At 41.9% G+C, this 16823-nt stretch overlaps 1 protein-coding gene and 1 long non-coding RNA gene across 2 annotated transcripts; one reads left to right on the top strand and one right to left on the bottom strand.

Moving 5' to 3' along the window:
• Positions 1–32: 32 nt before the first annotated feature.
• LOC146513481 (uncharacterized) lies at positions 33–16365 on the top strand. The gene is made up of 4 exons (XR_014875404.1): positions 33–143; positions 2138–14088; positions 14324–15736; positions 15809–16365. It is a non-coding gene; the product is annotated as an uncharacterized LOC146513481 (long non-coding RNA).
• On the bottom strand, positions 7931–16512 carry syt8 (synaptotagmin VIII). Its single transcript, XM_085168755.1, has 8 exons — positions 16332–16512; positions 14245–14408; positions 13345–13440; positions 13012–13179; positions 12688–12855; positions 10469–10586; positions 9733–9866; positions 7931–8550 (listed from the first exon to the last, which is right to left on the bottom strand). Exons 1-8 carry the CDS (start codon positions 16510–16512, stop codon positions 8290–8292), a joined length of 1290 nt encoding a protein of 429 aa, XP_085024881.1. The 3' UTR covers positions 7931–8289.
• Positions 16513–16823: the final 311 nt, after the last annotated feature.

The following is a 16823-nucleotide window of genomic DNA, read 5'->3' as shown; positions in this document are numbered from 1 at the left end:
ATAGTTGGCGGTACGGACACCCGAACGGCTGCTAGCATCACCGCCTAGGTTAGCTGCTAACGAAAGAGCTAGCCATCCAGCCAGCTGGTCGGCTCACTGTGTGTGAGTCATATCGTGGAGCTGGTGGAGGCTCTGACCGTCAGGTAATCCTAGTGGGGAAGCGAAGCTGCAGCAAACCAGGGCTCGCTCACGACAGCTTGACGACTAGAGCCATTAACCACAGTAAACCTTAAAAATCCCCGGAGCGTTAGCGAGCTAACCGTAGACTGCACAAGTATCCGTTGCTCACGGCTCGTACACGGGTGGTACAGCTCCATTACACGAAACGACAACAAGAACATGCACACGATATTATGCGTCCATCTGCCGCCACACAACGCGGGTTAACGTGGATGTTAAACGCCGTAAATGTGACCATTTATCCGGAGCTTCAGTGATTAGCTGCCTGGCTAACCACCACCAGCAGCAGCATCAGCACCGTGAGCGCGCCGGCTCCAGTCAATGGGAATTGTTGTCCTGGGATTAGCCTTACAGGATTTCCCCCGCTTAATGACAACGTTTAACCTTTAAACAAATACGAATACGTATTATCTGAGTAAATTATACGGTGTATTTGCAAAACTAGATTAACAGCAAGTAATTATACGCAATAGAAATTCCCTGCGAGACAAAACCCGGGGGTTAAAGAACGCAAACTTGTAGGCTTTCATTAAATTGTGACTCCAGTGAGTCCCAGGGCAGTGGGAAAAGCAACAACAAAAAACCCAAAACAACCTCATAATCTTTTCCAATGCACTTTCTAAAAAAAAAATAACCTTAATGGAAAACATGAGCGGGAGAACTGCCAAAATCCTCACTTGAGCTGACTTCAAAATGCGCATCTTACTTCACTTCATATGTCCCCCCCCAGTGGCCCTCATCCTCTTCTGTAGCTTTGCCACCGAAAGGCGTGCTTATGGGTATTTTTCACAAAATCTTGGGAGACATATTTAAATAATTCACTCTGATTCACTCTGCGGCATGCCACAAAAACATGTCTGATTCTGCTTTGGCTTTGTCCTGCAGCTCTTCACTCAGCCCTCACACTGAGTCTTCGGAGCTGAGCATAATTCTGCATCTGTAGTAATAAAACTCACCGAAACAGAGCAGAACTGAGCTGGAATATTTTCCCAGCAATGCGTACGCGCTGATGGACTCATCATATTGAATCTGTTTTGAACCAAAGTGAAATATCTCTCTCAGAAATGCGACTGCTGGAAAGAGCGATGCGCGCATTTACGCGTGTGGCACAGTAACATTCCTTTCATCAACACACTTATTTACAATATTATGCGAAATATTGTTTACAGTTGTTCTGCACGTCACACAGGTCAGCTGTTACACTTAGATTGTGGTGGAATAGTTTCTAATAGCAGTTCCTAATAGAAGAGCTATCCCTTGTATCAAAAACACACCTGTTTTCAGGGAGATCTGCGCTTATAATATTATTCGGTTACCGCTAATTTTCCTCGCTCTTTGTAGAATCATTGGATCATTTATCACTGAAAATAAACTAGTTGAGCCGCCTTTGTCACCGTTGTCTGTCTCATAGCATATATAATTAAGTAATGAGTGATCCATTGTAACTATTTTGTTCTTCCGTGCGTACTATTTCAATGAAACGCGCAGATATTTTGTTTAAAGGCTTAGTTGTAAATGTCGTTAACCCTGAACTGGTTACCAGTGAACTAGTCTTTGTTAGGTGCTTAATCTACCAGTAGCTCATTGTACCATAGCTTTCCTTAAGATCTATTAAATCTATTTGACTATTTCTATTTTTATGGAATCCAGAGTATATTTTGTGGTTGTCTAGTTAAACAAAGACAAAACCTTACAGAAGAATTAAGGATTAAAGATGGAAACATTCGTTTAAAGTTCCAAATATTTCACTAAATAAATATAAATTCACATTTATGGCAGAAATGGTCAGATGACGTGTAAAGTGAAGTCTGTAGCATAAGTTTATGGGATATACTCACCGTGTGTGTGTGAGAGACACGCAGGCTGCAGCTGTTTCTCAGACTGAATGACTGAAGCAGAGTTGATCCTGTTCTTCTTCTTCGTATGCTTTAATTGGATGGTCTGGGCTTCTCTTCAGGTAACCTGGTAACCCACCGATCTGCTGATGTCACTGCTCTCCATAATGAAGTGTGAGTGTATCCAGCCGCCTTTGTCAATAAGCAGGAGGGTAAATTCACAGGAGATAAGCCGGACAATGAAGGCCATGGCTGGTTTAAGCTGAGCAGGAGACACTGAATTTCTCACAAACAGGTGACCCCAGTTTATTCTCCAGTTTACTTTTGCACCTTTATTAACAATTCATCGACTCCAAACACAGATAACAGTGATATTGTTTTATTATAGAATGAATTGTTATTCAAAATAATAATTAAAATGTGTGGTATTTTGGGTACATTTTAATTATTACTGAAAAGGGATGGGATTCATCACCAGTTAGTGATTATAATAAGCACAAATGTCCACCACTGGAACAGAATATTGACACAAAATAAGAAAAAGATTGTTTTTGACTCGAGGCCCCTCAGCAAAATTATGAGAGCTACATTAGTTTAATTGTTACGTTATAGGTGAGTCTGAAGCAGATTAGGAACCTTTAATGGATCATTTTCATATTTAAAGCTTTTGTTAAGGAGGTAAAATATAAAAGCTGTCCAATTTTGACTCCTGTGGATCAGAATTTTTGTTTGTTTAACTTCATTTATTTATTACCTTTATTGGATAGGAAAGTGTAGTGAGACAGTGCAGGAGAATGACACAGAGGAAGCAGCCCGGTAGACACTCAAACCCAGGTATAGCCTTCTGTACTTCATGGGTCACCTGCTCAACCAGGTGAGAGAAAGAGAAAGTGAAACAGAGAGCAAATTCACACCAAGTACAAACACAAAAAAATGGCATGATGGAGATAAAGCAAGGAAAGTAAATGCACAGAAGCCACTGTAATTAAAAAGGAATAAATGACAAAATACTGCATGATGTTACATTAAGGTATAGAGCAGGGGTGGGCAATCTCAGTTCACGAGGGATGGTGTTCCTGCAGGTTTTAGATGTGTCCTCTTCTTCTTCTTCTTTGTGTTTAACGGCGGTTGGCAACCAACGTAAAGGAGCATTACCGCCTCCTACTGTTCCGGAGTATGGGTCAGACAGTGACTTTACAATTTGTATCCAAAAAAAAAAAAAACTACACTCGTTCATAAACACCTATATCCTTCAGAAACCCCACCAGTTCCCTCACCTGTGCCCTACTACCCTCCAACACACTCTTCAGATTAAATTCCCCAATTCCCCGCTCCTTCAATCTATTCTGCAGAACTTTCCTCTCCACATCATAACCCTTGCACCGCAGTATCACATGCTCTACTGTCTCCACCTCCTCCTGGCACACTCCACAAAGCCCCATCTCATGTTCTCCTATCATCTGTAGTGTTTTATTTAATGCACAATGTCCCAGTCTAAGCCTGGTAATGACCACCTCATCTCTCCTATTACCCCTATACAACCTACTCTCTGCCACCTCCTTCTTAAGATGATACAATTGCCTGCCCTTATTCCCTGAATCCCACCGCTTCTGCCACTCCTGAACAACCTGCCTCCAAACAATACCTTTTGCTTCAGATCCGCTGCTTGTAATTTCCATCTCAGTCCTATTTTTAGTCAACACTCTTTTTGCCAACCTATCCACCCTTTCATTTCCACTGATGCCTACATGAGCTGCCACCACAACACCTTATTCTGCTTATAGTCTCCAGAATAGTATACAGCATGCCCTGCCTTGTCTTCGAACAAAATGATTGTAGACTTGAAAGAACAGCTGCCAAGTCAGAACATACTACCACCTGCCTGATTTTTGAACACTTTACCCATTTCAACCGTGTACACTGTCAGTCTATCCGAAGTGCGCCTGTTTATTTCAATATTTTTTTGACAGAACTGCTATTCCAAACCCTGTACTTCCAGTATCTGGACTTTTAGCACCATCCGTGAACACATGAACACACTAGATGTGTCCTCGAACCATCACAGCTGATTTAAATGGCTAAATTAGCTCCTCAACATGTCCTGAAGTTCTCCAGAGGCCTGGTAACGAACTAATCATGTGATTCAGGTGTGTTGACCCAAGGTGAGATCTAAAACCTGCAGGGACACCGGCCCTCGTTGACTGGGATTGGGGACCCCTGGTATAGAGAGAGAGTTCTTGCATTAGTGGCTTAGTGTAAAGCATGGGTCCCCAGTCCCAGTCCAGGAGGGCCGGTGTCCTGCAAGTTGTAGATGTGTCCTTGATCCATCACAGCTGATTTAAATGGATAAATTAGCTCCTCAACATGTCCTGAAGTTCTCCAGAGGCCTGGTAATGAACTAATCATGTATTTAGGTGTGTTGACCCAAGGTGAGATCTAAAACCTGCAGGACACCGGCCCTCGTTGACTGGGATTGGGGACCCCTGGTGTAAAGGTTTGCAAATCCACAGATTGCTGCTCGGAGAAGACACAATTCGCCCATTTTAGGTGGAGTGAGTAGGAAAGATTTTTGTTGTAATTGCAGCAGAGTTGAAGGAGGCTGCTGCTGAACACACTTTGCTGTTTGACCGGTAGGTCCTTTAGGGGATGTGAGGTGTTGTCCAGTATGTTCAGCAACAATCTTTGCCCAGGAAACACCTGTAGGGGCTCCAGAGACCCCAGAACCTAATCAGCTTGATCAGCTGGCTCTGTTGCTGCTGATGCCCTAACAGAAAATTGCAGTAGTAATGACAGATTAGTTAAAAATGTGCGGCAATATTTTTTTTCCGACTTGTATTCCTGCAACTGATGTTCCCGTTATTCTTTAACGTTTATTTTTAATGAGACAGAATAAAATCACTAATGCTCAGACTACAAATGTGTCAGTGTCATCTGCAGGTGACAGAAAGTTAAGTGGGTGGGACATTTACATTTCAAAGAGAGCTTTCAAGCTTCTTGGCTCGTCCCTATCAGGTCTGTTGAGCCTTCACTGGCCTCCTGTAAATCAGGAGCAGCAATATAATGTTGACCAGTAAAATACAAGCCCGTAGATCATTTGTTATTGAAGCTTATTGTGATGGTACACTCTAGCGGCTGTGGTAATTATGACAAGAACAAAGGAGAAAGTAAGTGGCGATTGTAGGAGAATGGATGGATGAACGAAAGAAATTAATCAGTCAATCTGAGGTGACTTTCTTGAACTCGTTCCCACTCTGATAAGGATCTTTCTTCCTTTGCCCTGTGAACCTACAAGCTCTTGCTTCCTGAAGTTCTCCAAAAAATACTGAGTTCTCTGAAGGCCCTCTGGGCTTTTCACACAACCGGAGAACATTAAGGCAGGTCCTTTGACGATGTGACAACATAACAAAGCTTCTATTGGGATTGAAGGGTTGTAGAAGTTCCACAGAAGGTCCTCCAGGTGCTCTGCGCCGTAGTGCTCCTTTAAAAGGGACTGTTGAGATTAGGGTCCTCGTAAGGTCTTGGGAGCTTTGCAGAATAACCTTCAGACGCGTCCCCTGAAGGTGCTCTGAAGGTTTCCCGAAATAACTTTCAGGGAACGTTTTCTGAAGTTCCCTTGAAAGTTCTGAAAAAAGAAATCCTCTTAAAATAATTATTTGTATTCAGCATTGTAAGCAATAAGCTAAACTCCATCGATTGTGGTTAAGGTTTGAAACGCTGCGAGATGATGGCGTCTTTTTTTGTCTTGAACCACAGAGCAGCCTGAATCCATTTTAGACCCATCGTCTTACATCATGAAGCCATATCGCTTCAGCTGATCCTGGAGAAACATTAAATATCCAACAAACAAACAAACAATCTGTAGCAGAAGTGTCTATATCACTCAAAGAAGCCAGTATCTTCCAATGTTTTCAAACTTTATTAGAGGTAGGGTCATTTTTGCTTATGAAATCAAAGTTTCAAGTCAACAGAGGCTCATCGTAGTTGATGTTTTAACATCAGATGCTGACAGAGTGAAAATCTCCCGTTCTGTGGATGCACTGAGCTGTGCATTCACAGAGCATTTAATGAGGACGGTCCCTGGAGGCCTGAGCCAGCAGGAGAAGGCACCTGCTGAACTCGGCTTGATTGAGCTCAGTTTTTGTTTGAATCGTCGTCTGTCAGGGGAGACGAGTGAGTCTCAGACTTGTTTGTCCACAAACGATTGTGTTTCTAGCTTTTACATCATATTCCAACTGTGTAGAAAGTTAACAAGATCTTTTCTTAATAAAAACATATAGAGTTGTTTGTGTTTTGTAGACTAAAATAGATCTCACTTTCAGTGTGTTTACATAAGAAAAAATGATGCATTTCCAGGTCCATTAGTATTTAGAAACCGGCACAACTGCAATTTTGCCTTTGCCTACAGGGGATTTGAAATCAAACAGTGAAGATGTGGCTGAAGTGGAGAAGTTCAGCTTTAATCCAACGGCTTTAACAAAAATATTGCATTAAGTGTTTATGAATTACACCCAAGCTGCTCTGCAGAATCGAGCTCGGGTAACTGACTTAACGAATTGAAGAATATCCCCATTTCTTTGCTTTGAGAAACTCGCGGGTCGCTTCTTTTGCAGTCAGCCTTGGGTCATCATCCATCTGCACTGTAAAATGTAAAATGATCGGTCAGAGTCTGATCACAGAGTATAGCCTTGAGTGCCACCCAGTGCTTTGCAGCATGTCCTAAACTTTCTGTATTTCCATTCAGTAAGACATCTTTGGTTTGTAGACCTTGACAGAGATACTCCTGCCTCCAGGCCTACTTGTTGTTCCTAGAGTATTTAAAAGTAGAATGGGAGGCAGAGCCTTCAGTTTTCAGGCCCCTCTTCTGTGGAACCAGCTTCCAGTTTGGATTCAGGAGACAGACACTATCTCTACTTTTAAGATTAGGCTTCAAACTTTCCTTTTTGCTAAAGCATATAGTTAGTGCTGGACCAGGTGACCCTGAATCCTCCCTTAGTTATGCTGCAATAGACGTAGGCTGCCGGGGATTCCCATGATGCATTGAGTTTTTCCTTTCCAGTCACCTTTCTCACTCACTATGTATTAACAGACCTCTCTGCATTGAATCATATCTGTTATTAATCTCTGTCTCTCTTCCACAGCATGTCTTTTATCCTGTCTTCCTTCTCTCACCCCAACCAATCACAGCAGATGGCCCCGCCCCTCCCTGAGCCTGGTTCTGCTGGAGGTCTCTTCCTGTTAAAAGGGAGTTTTTCCTTCCCACTGTCGCCAAAGTGCTGCTCATAGGGGGTCATATGATTGTTGGGTTCTTCTCTGTATCTATGAAGCACCTTGAGGCGACTTTTGTTGTGATTTGGCGCTATATAAATAAAATTGAATTGAATTGAATTAAGAGAGGTCCTGGCTTGGTAAGCTGTTGTTTTTAACCATAGAAAGAATTCCACAACCATCAGTTGTCTTGCATGATGTTCACAGTGCTGCTGAGCTGTTTGTACTTCTGTTCATACGGTACGAAGAAATATAGCACTGCCCCAGACTGCATGCATGAACAAATGATGAAGCTCTGGTTATATTACAAAACACAAGAAAAACACACCTTTATATTGATTAGTACTAAGAATTGCAATTCTACTACTAGTAGTAATAATCTTATATCTTATTTAAAAAATGACTTATTTATGTCAGCCTTTCTCCTGCTTTCCTCCTCTTCCCTCTTTTACAGCAGCATCACTCCCCGTTTCACCTTGAGATAAACTTGTTTCCTTATATAGAGAAATAAGTGTGACGGTATGCAGATTGCAGACAGCCAGCACAAACGATGCCGGTGCCCACTCGTCATGAATCTGCCAGAAGTTTCACGTGCAAGCTCATGTCTTTCACAGGGTAAAAACATTTACTGAATGAGGCTCATTCAGAAGTTCCAGACTTGGAATCAACTCTTTTATGCACTTCATTTGTCTTGGAATAATGAGTGAACATATTGACTGTTTGATTTAAAATCCACCATGTTGTTGTTGTACTGAGGGAAAGTGTGTGCTGAAGCTATGGACTGAACTGTATTACTCAGTACAGCTACAGAAGCTAAACTGTGTTTATAAGGCAAAAGTAAATGTTAGAAAATATATTTTAGCATGTTTTGATTTGATACCAAAAAATAATAATTACAAATCTTAATATACAGTATAATACAAAGTAATCTTATTCAATAATTTCCATATCAGAAGAACAAAGAGAGAAATGGTTATCAAAAATATTTGAATCTCTCTTTTAAATGGTTTCATTTAGGGTACCACTGCTGAGCACTTTCCTTCATTTTGCTGGGGATGGGGATTTTCTTTTTCAGGGTTAGAGTGGAGTTGACCTGCTCGGCCGACAGCAGGCTGTGCCACTGAGCCACCGGCCGTCGCGGGTTGGACAACATGTCGGCCCAGTGCCTTAGCTGGTTCCCCGTGGCATCGCAGCCCAGGTAGATCTTCCCTATCGGATCATTCCTGGTCACGGCGTCATGGTCCCACACCGAGACCACCAGATTCACCCTCTGAGGAAAGAGATTCAGATTAAAGTGGTAGTTTTTAATATGGGAGACAGACACTATCTCTACTTTTAAGATTAGGCTTCAAACTTTCCTTTTTGCTAAAGCATATAGTTAGGGCTGGACCAGGTGACCCTGAGTCCTCCCTTAGTTATGCTGCAATAGACGTAGACTGCTGGGGGATTCCCATGATGCACTGAGTGTTTCTTCTTCACCTACTTTGTATTTATACACCTCTCTGCATGTAATCAATAGTTATTATTAACCTCTGGCTCTCTTCCACAGCATGTCTTTTATGCTGTCTTTCTCCCCTCCAACCAATCACAGCAGATGGCCCCGCCCCTCCCTGAGCCTGGTTCTGCTGGAGGTTTCTTCCTGTTAAAAGGGAGTTTTTCCTTCCCACTGTCGCCAAAGTGCTCGATCATAGGGTCACAGGATTTGGGTTTTTTTCTCTTATGTATTATTGTAGGGTCTACTTTACAACATATATAGCACTGAGGCGACTGTTGTTGTGATTTGGTGCTTTATAAATAAAACTGAACAGAAGTGAAGTAAATTTTTCCACAGGGATGCACCAATCCATTTTTTTTAGTTTGATGTGATACCTCAAGTGTGTCAGTCTTATAACAGTGTTAAACTAAAAAGCTGCCTCCCTCACTGCATACAGCTGAGGGTCGTTCCTTTATGTATTAGGCTGCATTAGGCTCTTCTTTGAGAAAGGAGCTGAATCCCTACACCAGAGGTAGAAAACCTTAAAGCCTTCAGTGCGTGACGGTTTACAAAAGTGTGTGCGCCATGTTCATCAGACAATCACAGCCACTCAGAACAACAGTAACAGGGTAATTATCAAACATATTGTGAAAGTGGCAGGAGTCTGTTTCCCTTCTCAACAATTCGGCATGGATTATGTAACCACTTAGACCAGGACTGGAAAAATAACAGGTTGAATTTTATTTTTATTGACACAGTGTATGCGTCAGCCAGTGCAGAAGTATAAAGTTAGTTCAATCCAGGATCTGTGCTGATATATATTCTTTATATTCTAAACCATCATCACAAAATGTCTTCAGAATTACTGTTAAAATGTTTTGTGTTTATGTGAAATTAATATCGATGACCAGTCTATTGTTTCAGATCGTCTCAAATATTGTTAAAGATCTGCTCCAGCCAGGATGTCGTGACACTCACCTGGATTTGATCCAGTGACACGTCAAAGACGAACGATTCGTTGAAATAAGGGTTTAGCGTCTTCTTTTTGATAGACGTCTTCTTTTTCTTCCACTTCCTTTTGTCCAGAGCTAGCTGCATCTTCACATAAGGATCTACAAACAGCATGGAGGAAAGTCACTCAGAGCATCTATAAACTGTATTTCTTCATGCAGATGCATAAAATACCTGAGAATAATTAATGGCGTAAAATAATAAGGTAAACAGGAATCAAGAAACATGAATATTGTAACAGCTGTAACAGTATTGATGCAATCATGTCTGAATTGCATCAATAAAGAAATTTTAGATAATCAGACTTTTAGTTAAGATAATCCATTATGGCTTTCTTTAAATAAATATACAGCTGTTTAAATTAAACATGGTCAGCACTGCTCAAACCTGTTTAAAAAGACAGTTTGTTTAAAGGGGGCTAAAAAGATTATGATAAGATGCATTAGACCCCAGTGTAAGATAAACGAAGCTGCTGTAGTAGAGTACAGCTCCCACAATATGAAGATTGAAATGACCAAACTTCTCCCATCTTCACTGTTTCTGTAGTTACTGCTGTCAACCACTGTGAGGCAGTGTTGTCTTCTGTTACACCTCCAGTGGATCACCCGTTGGTTTAATGGAGAGCAAATGTGTTCTTGGATTTGCTGTAAATTAGCGTTTTTGAAAAGTTACATTTTTGATTAAGATCCCATCTCAGTCTGACCTGAGGTTCCTCCAACGTCCATGCTCTTCAGGTTTTTGGCCTCCAGGATTACCACAGTCAGCTTGCTGGCGGAGGGAACATAGCGCAGGGAGAAGCAGATCTCTCCTAGATTTTCTTCCTGCAGCACAAACGTCATACAGAAATCTGTAGTTCTTACAAACTGAATCAGCTCTGATATATTTCAGTAAACTGAAATGAATAAAAATGCAAATAAAAGGAGGAAGCTGAAGGAGAAAGTGACCATCTACCCATTATGAGAGCCTTGTGCTAGCGACAGTACAAAATGATTTAAATAATATTCACATTCCTCTTGAATAACCTGCAAAACCTATAATGTTACTAACAAGTATAAAAATAAGAATAATACGTTTTATCTTAAGTGCCTTTCAAAATATTCAAGGTTATATAGAAGAGTTTAAAAAATTTAAAAAGCCAAGAAAAATGTCAAAGTGAATAAAACAAATTTGCAGTATATAAAAATAATTAAGAACAGACGATGCACGTGACAGGTGGAAGATGGTCAGAAAGAGTAAGTCACTTTAAAGAAATGTGTTGGGATTTGAAAGTGGAGAGAGTCAGGCAGTTGATGTCTGGTAGGAGAAAGCATCTGATGACTCTAACCTGAGAGGAGGGGGGAACCGAGAAAGGAGAACCTTTTATAACCTGGATTTGGTGCCAATGAGGGGAACCTCAGTTTCAATATTCACTATTCAATCTGATAAAGTTACTGGAGACCCAGGATTCAATTTCCTTGAGGCAACGAAAAATGGTAAAGCTGGGTGTCATCAGCATAAAAATTGAAATTAATATCAAATTTAAAAAAGAGAAGAGACCAAGAGGATTATTAATAGGAGAGGTCCCGGGACAGATCCTTCAGGAAGTGTAAATCGGTTGTTTTGAGATTTTTGAGTTGAATAAAATTAGTTTCAGGACGTGTCAGTGATTCCGCTACAGGCTAGTGTCTCAAGAAAGATGTGTTGGGGTCAGTGTGGGGGAGTAGCGGAATACATGTACCGCCGTTACGTATTTAAAATACAAAATATGAGTAACTATATTCCGTTACAGTTACCGTTTAAAAAGGTGGTATTTAGAATACAGTTACTTTGTTGAAATAAATGGATTATACGGCGGTACTTCCCTGTTTCATATTGTGGCGGGTCAGGACTGTTTGGGTTTTGTTTGACAGCTACGTTCTGTTGTTCCAGGTGGCAGCATTATGGTTGCCATGGTTACAGGGTGACGCTCTCTCTCTCTCTCTCTGCGTGTTTCCTGGGTGAGAGAGGCCTTATTGTTGTTGTTGTGCTAAGCTAACAGGCAGAATGCTACAGGTATAGCTCTAAAGAATGTAGCATCATAGGCAGTGTAGTCCGTGCTGCAGGGAGAATGGACTGCCATACACGTTATGTGTCTGTGAGCGAGGGAGGGAGAAAAAGGAAAAGTACGAGCTGTCATCGAGCAGAAACGGGAGCTGGAAGCATGTAAATATAATAATAACCACTGCAGCCAAGAAGAGAGCCTGACGAGCCCAGTTGTAAGTAAGCTATTAAGACTCGACTGTACACCGTGTTCGTGTTTTCCTCCAAAAACAATAAGTTCTGTTGCAGCAGCCTTTCAACGCCTCTCTCTGTCTCTGCTAGCAAAGTTGACCCAGACAACAAAGTAAAGCTAGTTTTCAGCTACGAGCCGACACAGAACCCACCGTATTAGCCAGAGGTCCCTTTACTACGGTTCGGAGCCGCGGACCTTCAGTAACAGTAATAAATCACAGCAATAGTACATTCATGTAGTTGTAAACAGCATGATAATATATTAAGTAATCCAAAGTATTCAGAATACGTTACTCTCATTGAGTAACGTAACGGAATACGTTACAGAATACATTTTGGGGCATGTATTCTGTAATCTGTAATGGAATATATTTTAAAAGTAACCTTCCCAACACTGATTGGGGTATAGTATAAAAAACCAGATTAGATTTTGACAGTATGAAGAGAAGAGTAAACAAAACAAGCTTGAAAATCTGTTAATCCTGCCATTAATCCAACTATTGGTCCCAGGAAGCAACATGACTGCTTTTTCTTTTTGAATGACACAAGAGGTTTGGATTAGGAAACTGAATCCTTAAAGAATATGGAAATACATTTGACAAAAATTGATTACATCCTTCCTAGATGCCACCACTTGGACCATGAAGAATAAGGAAATGTGTGAAAGCAAACCTCAAATTTGGCGGGTTCTTCCAGCTCCTGCCACTCCTCGATGATGTGATTCCAATCAACATTGCAGAGCTGCACCCGGATCTCGCCGATGATTTCGTGTTTGGAAAACCGGTTAAAGTCAAACACTTTCATCACAGCTGTCGACTTCATGAGGGTAGACTTTGGTAGCTGGGGGCATATAACTAAGGTTGGAAGCTCTTTCTTTTTTGAGGATTTGCAGCATTAAGGTTCAACTTCAATAATTCACCACATACACAACAATTTTTAATTATAACTGTTTTTTAAGCAAATGCAACTAAACAGGGCAAGTCACCCAGGTTCTACCTGGAAGGTGAACTGCTCGTTGAAGACAGGGTTCAGCGTGCTCCTGAACACTTTGGTCTCACAGGTTTTGCTCTTTTCGGGGACGATGTAGACTCTGACATATGGGTCTGAGGTTCCTCCGAGGTCCATGGCCATCAGGCTGCTGGCTTGTTTGATCCCCAGTTTGAGCTGTAAAGGTCGACAGGAAACAGATGGATATTGACTCATAGCACAGCTGAAAACTAAAGAGGAGCTGAACAAATTTCACACATTCAAATGTTTAAAATAAGAATGCAACATTATAGAAGTGCAACGCTGCATGAAAGGTAAACAATTAGACATTCATTCAATCACCTCAGACAGAGGCCCATCATATTCCAGAGAGTAGAGCAGCTTTCCTCTCTGCTTTTTGGTTGAGCCGTAATCAACATCTGCCACATCTGGCTGAACCTGTCAGACAAGCACAGGAAGCACATTAGCTGTCCAAGCCTTTTCAGGGGGTAGAGCCATGTTAAACTTTTAAACTAAAACTGTTGTATACTTTTAATTAAAAAATTAAAATGATGTCAAACCCAGAACCAAATAAATCCAGAGTAACGACACAACATAGAACATCAAGTCTGTTCTTTGAGTCTGAAAGATAAAGTCATGTGGTGCCCTAGTGTGCATTACATCTAAAGGACAGCAGGGGTCGCTGGTTCTTACTGAAAAAAGTAAGCGATTACACAGCTACTGCTCTACTTGATCAATAACTTAAGTGAACATTTTCCTGATGAGTTTATGGCATTAACTGTTAGTGTCAGGTCTTATTTGACATAGTCTCATGTTGACTCAACGGTTTCTTTAAAGACGAGTCAGTGGCATAGACCCTCGCAGTTACCAAAAAGTTATTTCACTGAGTGCTTTCAAACCTATCAAAAGTAAAATCAAGTCAAAGGTTCTGACCAGTTGTTTCTTGACCCAAGAAGTAACTAAACTGTTCAGCAACTAATATCTGTCCAGTTTACAAGGAGCCTGTCATTAACCAAGGTCTTTTCACAGGAATTCTCGAGGGTTGGCAAAGCCCAGGAATACCTTTGGCATACTGAAAAGTAACACGTGAGACATTCCAATGGTTATTTCCATCTTTTATGTGTAGTCTGTAGTGTGTAGTTATAATCAGTTCAGTGGAAATAAAAAACAATAGAATACATTATGTTTTTGTGTTGTGTATCAGTCAAATTTATATCAGATACTCTGGCCGCTGCCACTCACCAGGGCTGTGGTTGTTTTTCCATTCACCGCCTTCAGATTGATCTGCTCGTTCTTCTTCTTTTTCTTCTTTCCTTTGCAGCAGCACTTGATGCAGACACACAGGCAGCAGAGCAGAATCAGCAGACCGCCAGCTGCAAAGATGGTGTAGATCGCCCATCGAGGCACTGTGGAGATAAGACGAGTCCACATTATCTCACCAACAAAGACTGTAAACAAAATGTCCATTTTGTTCTCATTGAAAATCTATGAAAACATTTGTTCCTTTGATTAAAAGTTGAACATATGAGCTTTATGGTAGAGTTAGAAATAACGGTAAACTGATTACACATTCCGCAACCAGGACGAAAACCGCATTGTTCCTCCTGTATCCGAGGTTCACAGCCGAGTGTGAAACAGCGGGAATGAGGATCACCACCTCCAAATCTGAGGCCATGGTTCTCAGCCGGAAAAGGGTGGAGTGCCCACTCCGGGTCGGGGATGAATTCCTGCCCCAAGTGGAGGACTTCAAGTATCTCGGGGTCTTGTTCGCGAGCGATGGGAGAAGGGAGCCGGAGATCGACAGACGGATTGGGGCTGCAGCTGCAGTAATGCGGACGCTGCACCGGTCCGTCGTGGTGAAGAGGGAGCTGAGTGTAAAAGCGAAGCTCTCAATTTACCGGTCGATCTACGTCCCTACCCTCACCTATGGCCACGAGCTCTCCCTTAGAGATAGGGTGAGAAGTTCGGCCATCCGGGAGGGGCTCAGAGTAGAGCTGCTGCTGCTCCACGTCGAAAGGAGCCAGCTGAGGTGGTTCGGGCATCTGACAAGGATGCCCCCTGGGCGCCTCCTAGGTGAGGTGTTCCAGGCATGTCCCACCGGGAGGAGGCCCCGGGGCAGACCCAGGACACGCTGGAGAGATTATATCTCTCGGCTGGCCTGGGAACGCCTTGGTGTTCCCCCGAATAAGCTGGAGGAGGTGGCTGGGGAGAGGGAGGTCTGGGCCTCTCTGCTTAGGCTGCTGCCCCCCGCGACCCGGCCCCGGATAAAGCGGATGAAGATGGATGGATGGATGATTACACATTCAGTTCACATTAAAATTATTTTTTTGCATTTGCAGTGTCAAATAGTGCCAGTGTTTAAATCCTTTGATGTCCCAGTGCTAAAAGATGGACAAAACATAATTCATCAGAAGATAAATATAAATAACTTATTTGGACATAATATTAAGTATGTTAAGAATGTAGTTTAAAGAGAATAATTTAAGACTGGAGATAAAACACTCTGGAAGCAGCTACGTCTCTAAATCGTACAACTCTATGCAGATGACACACTTTTGTGCATGACCAACTTTAAGCCTCTGAGATCAAAGTCATCATTAGTGATAACTTTGACTCTAGATTTTGGAGAATGGCTAAACGGACGTTTTTGAAAATAAGAATAGGTTTTGATGCATTTCCAAATATTCATTTTCTTGGCCTCCTGATTACAGAGTCTTCAGAGACCAACTGTTACGTTCCCCTGAGGGGTCTAGGCGGTGTTACGGCCCTGCTAGGGCCCTGCTAGGGCCGTAACACCAACTAAAAGAAAAAGGACATATTCAGATTTTAGAGGGTTCAGATTGAGGACATCAACAACGATGACATAAGACACTAGCTTGGTTGTGCACTGAGCCTATGCACAACTTTGCAGAGCATCGTATACATGTAATAACTTTGTGCTGTCATAAAAAAATATGTGCAACAATAAGTTTGTGTGCTGCTCTTGTTTGTGCTGTTGTTGGTCCTTCAGGCAGTAGAAATGACAACATCTAAGTTTTAGTGAAATTTTAAGACACGTTCCAAATAACAGCTAAACCCAGGCATCTTATATTACAAGACACAGCATACAGCAGAACCAGGCTCAGGGAGGGGCAGCCATCTGTTTTGACTGGTTGGGGAGAAGGGGAAAGAAGCTATTATTGAAACCCTTCTCATCATTGTGTCTTTCATCGGCAGCAGGGGGAGATCACTAGCATTTGTATCTAACTTATTTGCTCACCTGATAAGATCAAAACACGTATTTAACTCTAGTTATCCTTTGGCTACTTGGGAAATAATTCATTACTCACAGGGTATCCGGTCCAGCAGGCCATTGATGAAGGCAACAGCTGGGTCGGCAGTGGTGTTAGTATATGTGGAGGTGGTGGAGATGAGGGTGGTGGGGTAATCTGTGACTGTGAAGCTTTTTGCCTTTGATGCCAAGTTAGATTTCACATGGGAAGAATGTTGTGGTGGAAGGATTTTAGACATGATGAAGAGGATGAAGATTTCTGGAAGCAAGAGACGACAAATGTTTACATGTGTTAACAAAAAAGTCTCTCAGCCTTTGTGCTTAATGAAAAGTGGAGGGAATGGCTTCCCTCAAATTACCACAGGCTTGATAGATATGAGTCAAAGTGACCGCATGATGCATGTGCAGTCACTTTAAAAACACACACACTGAGCCACATCCTTTACAACTTAACGAGGTACTGTTACTAAAATAAACCATCAAAGTTAAGGCTGTTTTACTGGTAGTAAGAACAGAAATTTAAGCACTGGGTTAGTTGGGCTGCAGAGTC

This window comes from Neolamprologus multifasciatus, chromosome 7, assembly GCF_963576455.1.
Source record: "Neolamprologus multifasciatus chromosome 7, fNeoMul1.2, whole genome shotgun sequence".
Classification (NCBI taxonomy): domain Eukaryota; kingdom Metazoa; phylum Chordata; class Actinopteri; order Cichliformes; family Cichlidae; genus Neolamprologus; species Neolamprologus multifasciatus.
Note: the sequence above shows the minus strand (reverse complement) of the source record. Positions and strands in the feature narration are given on the sequence as shown.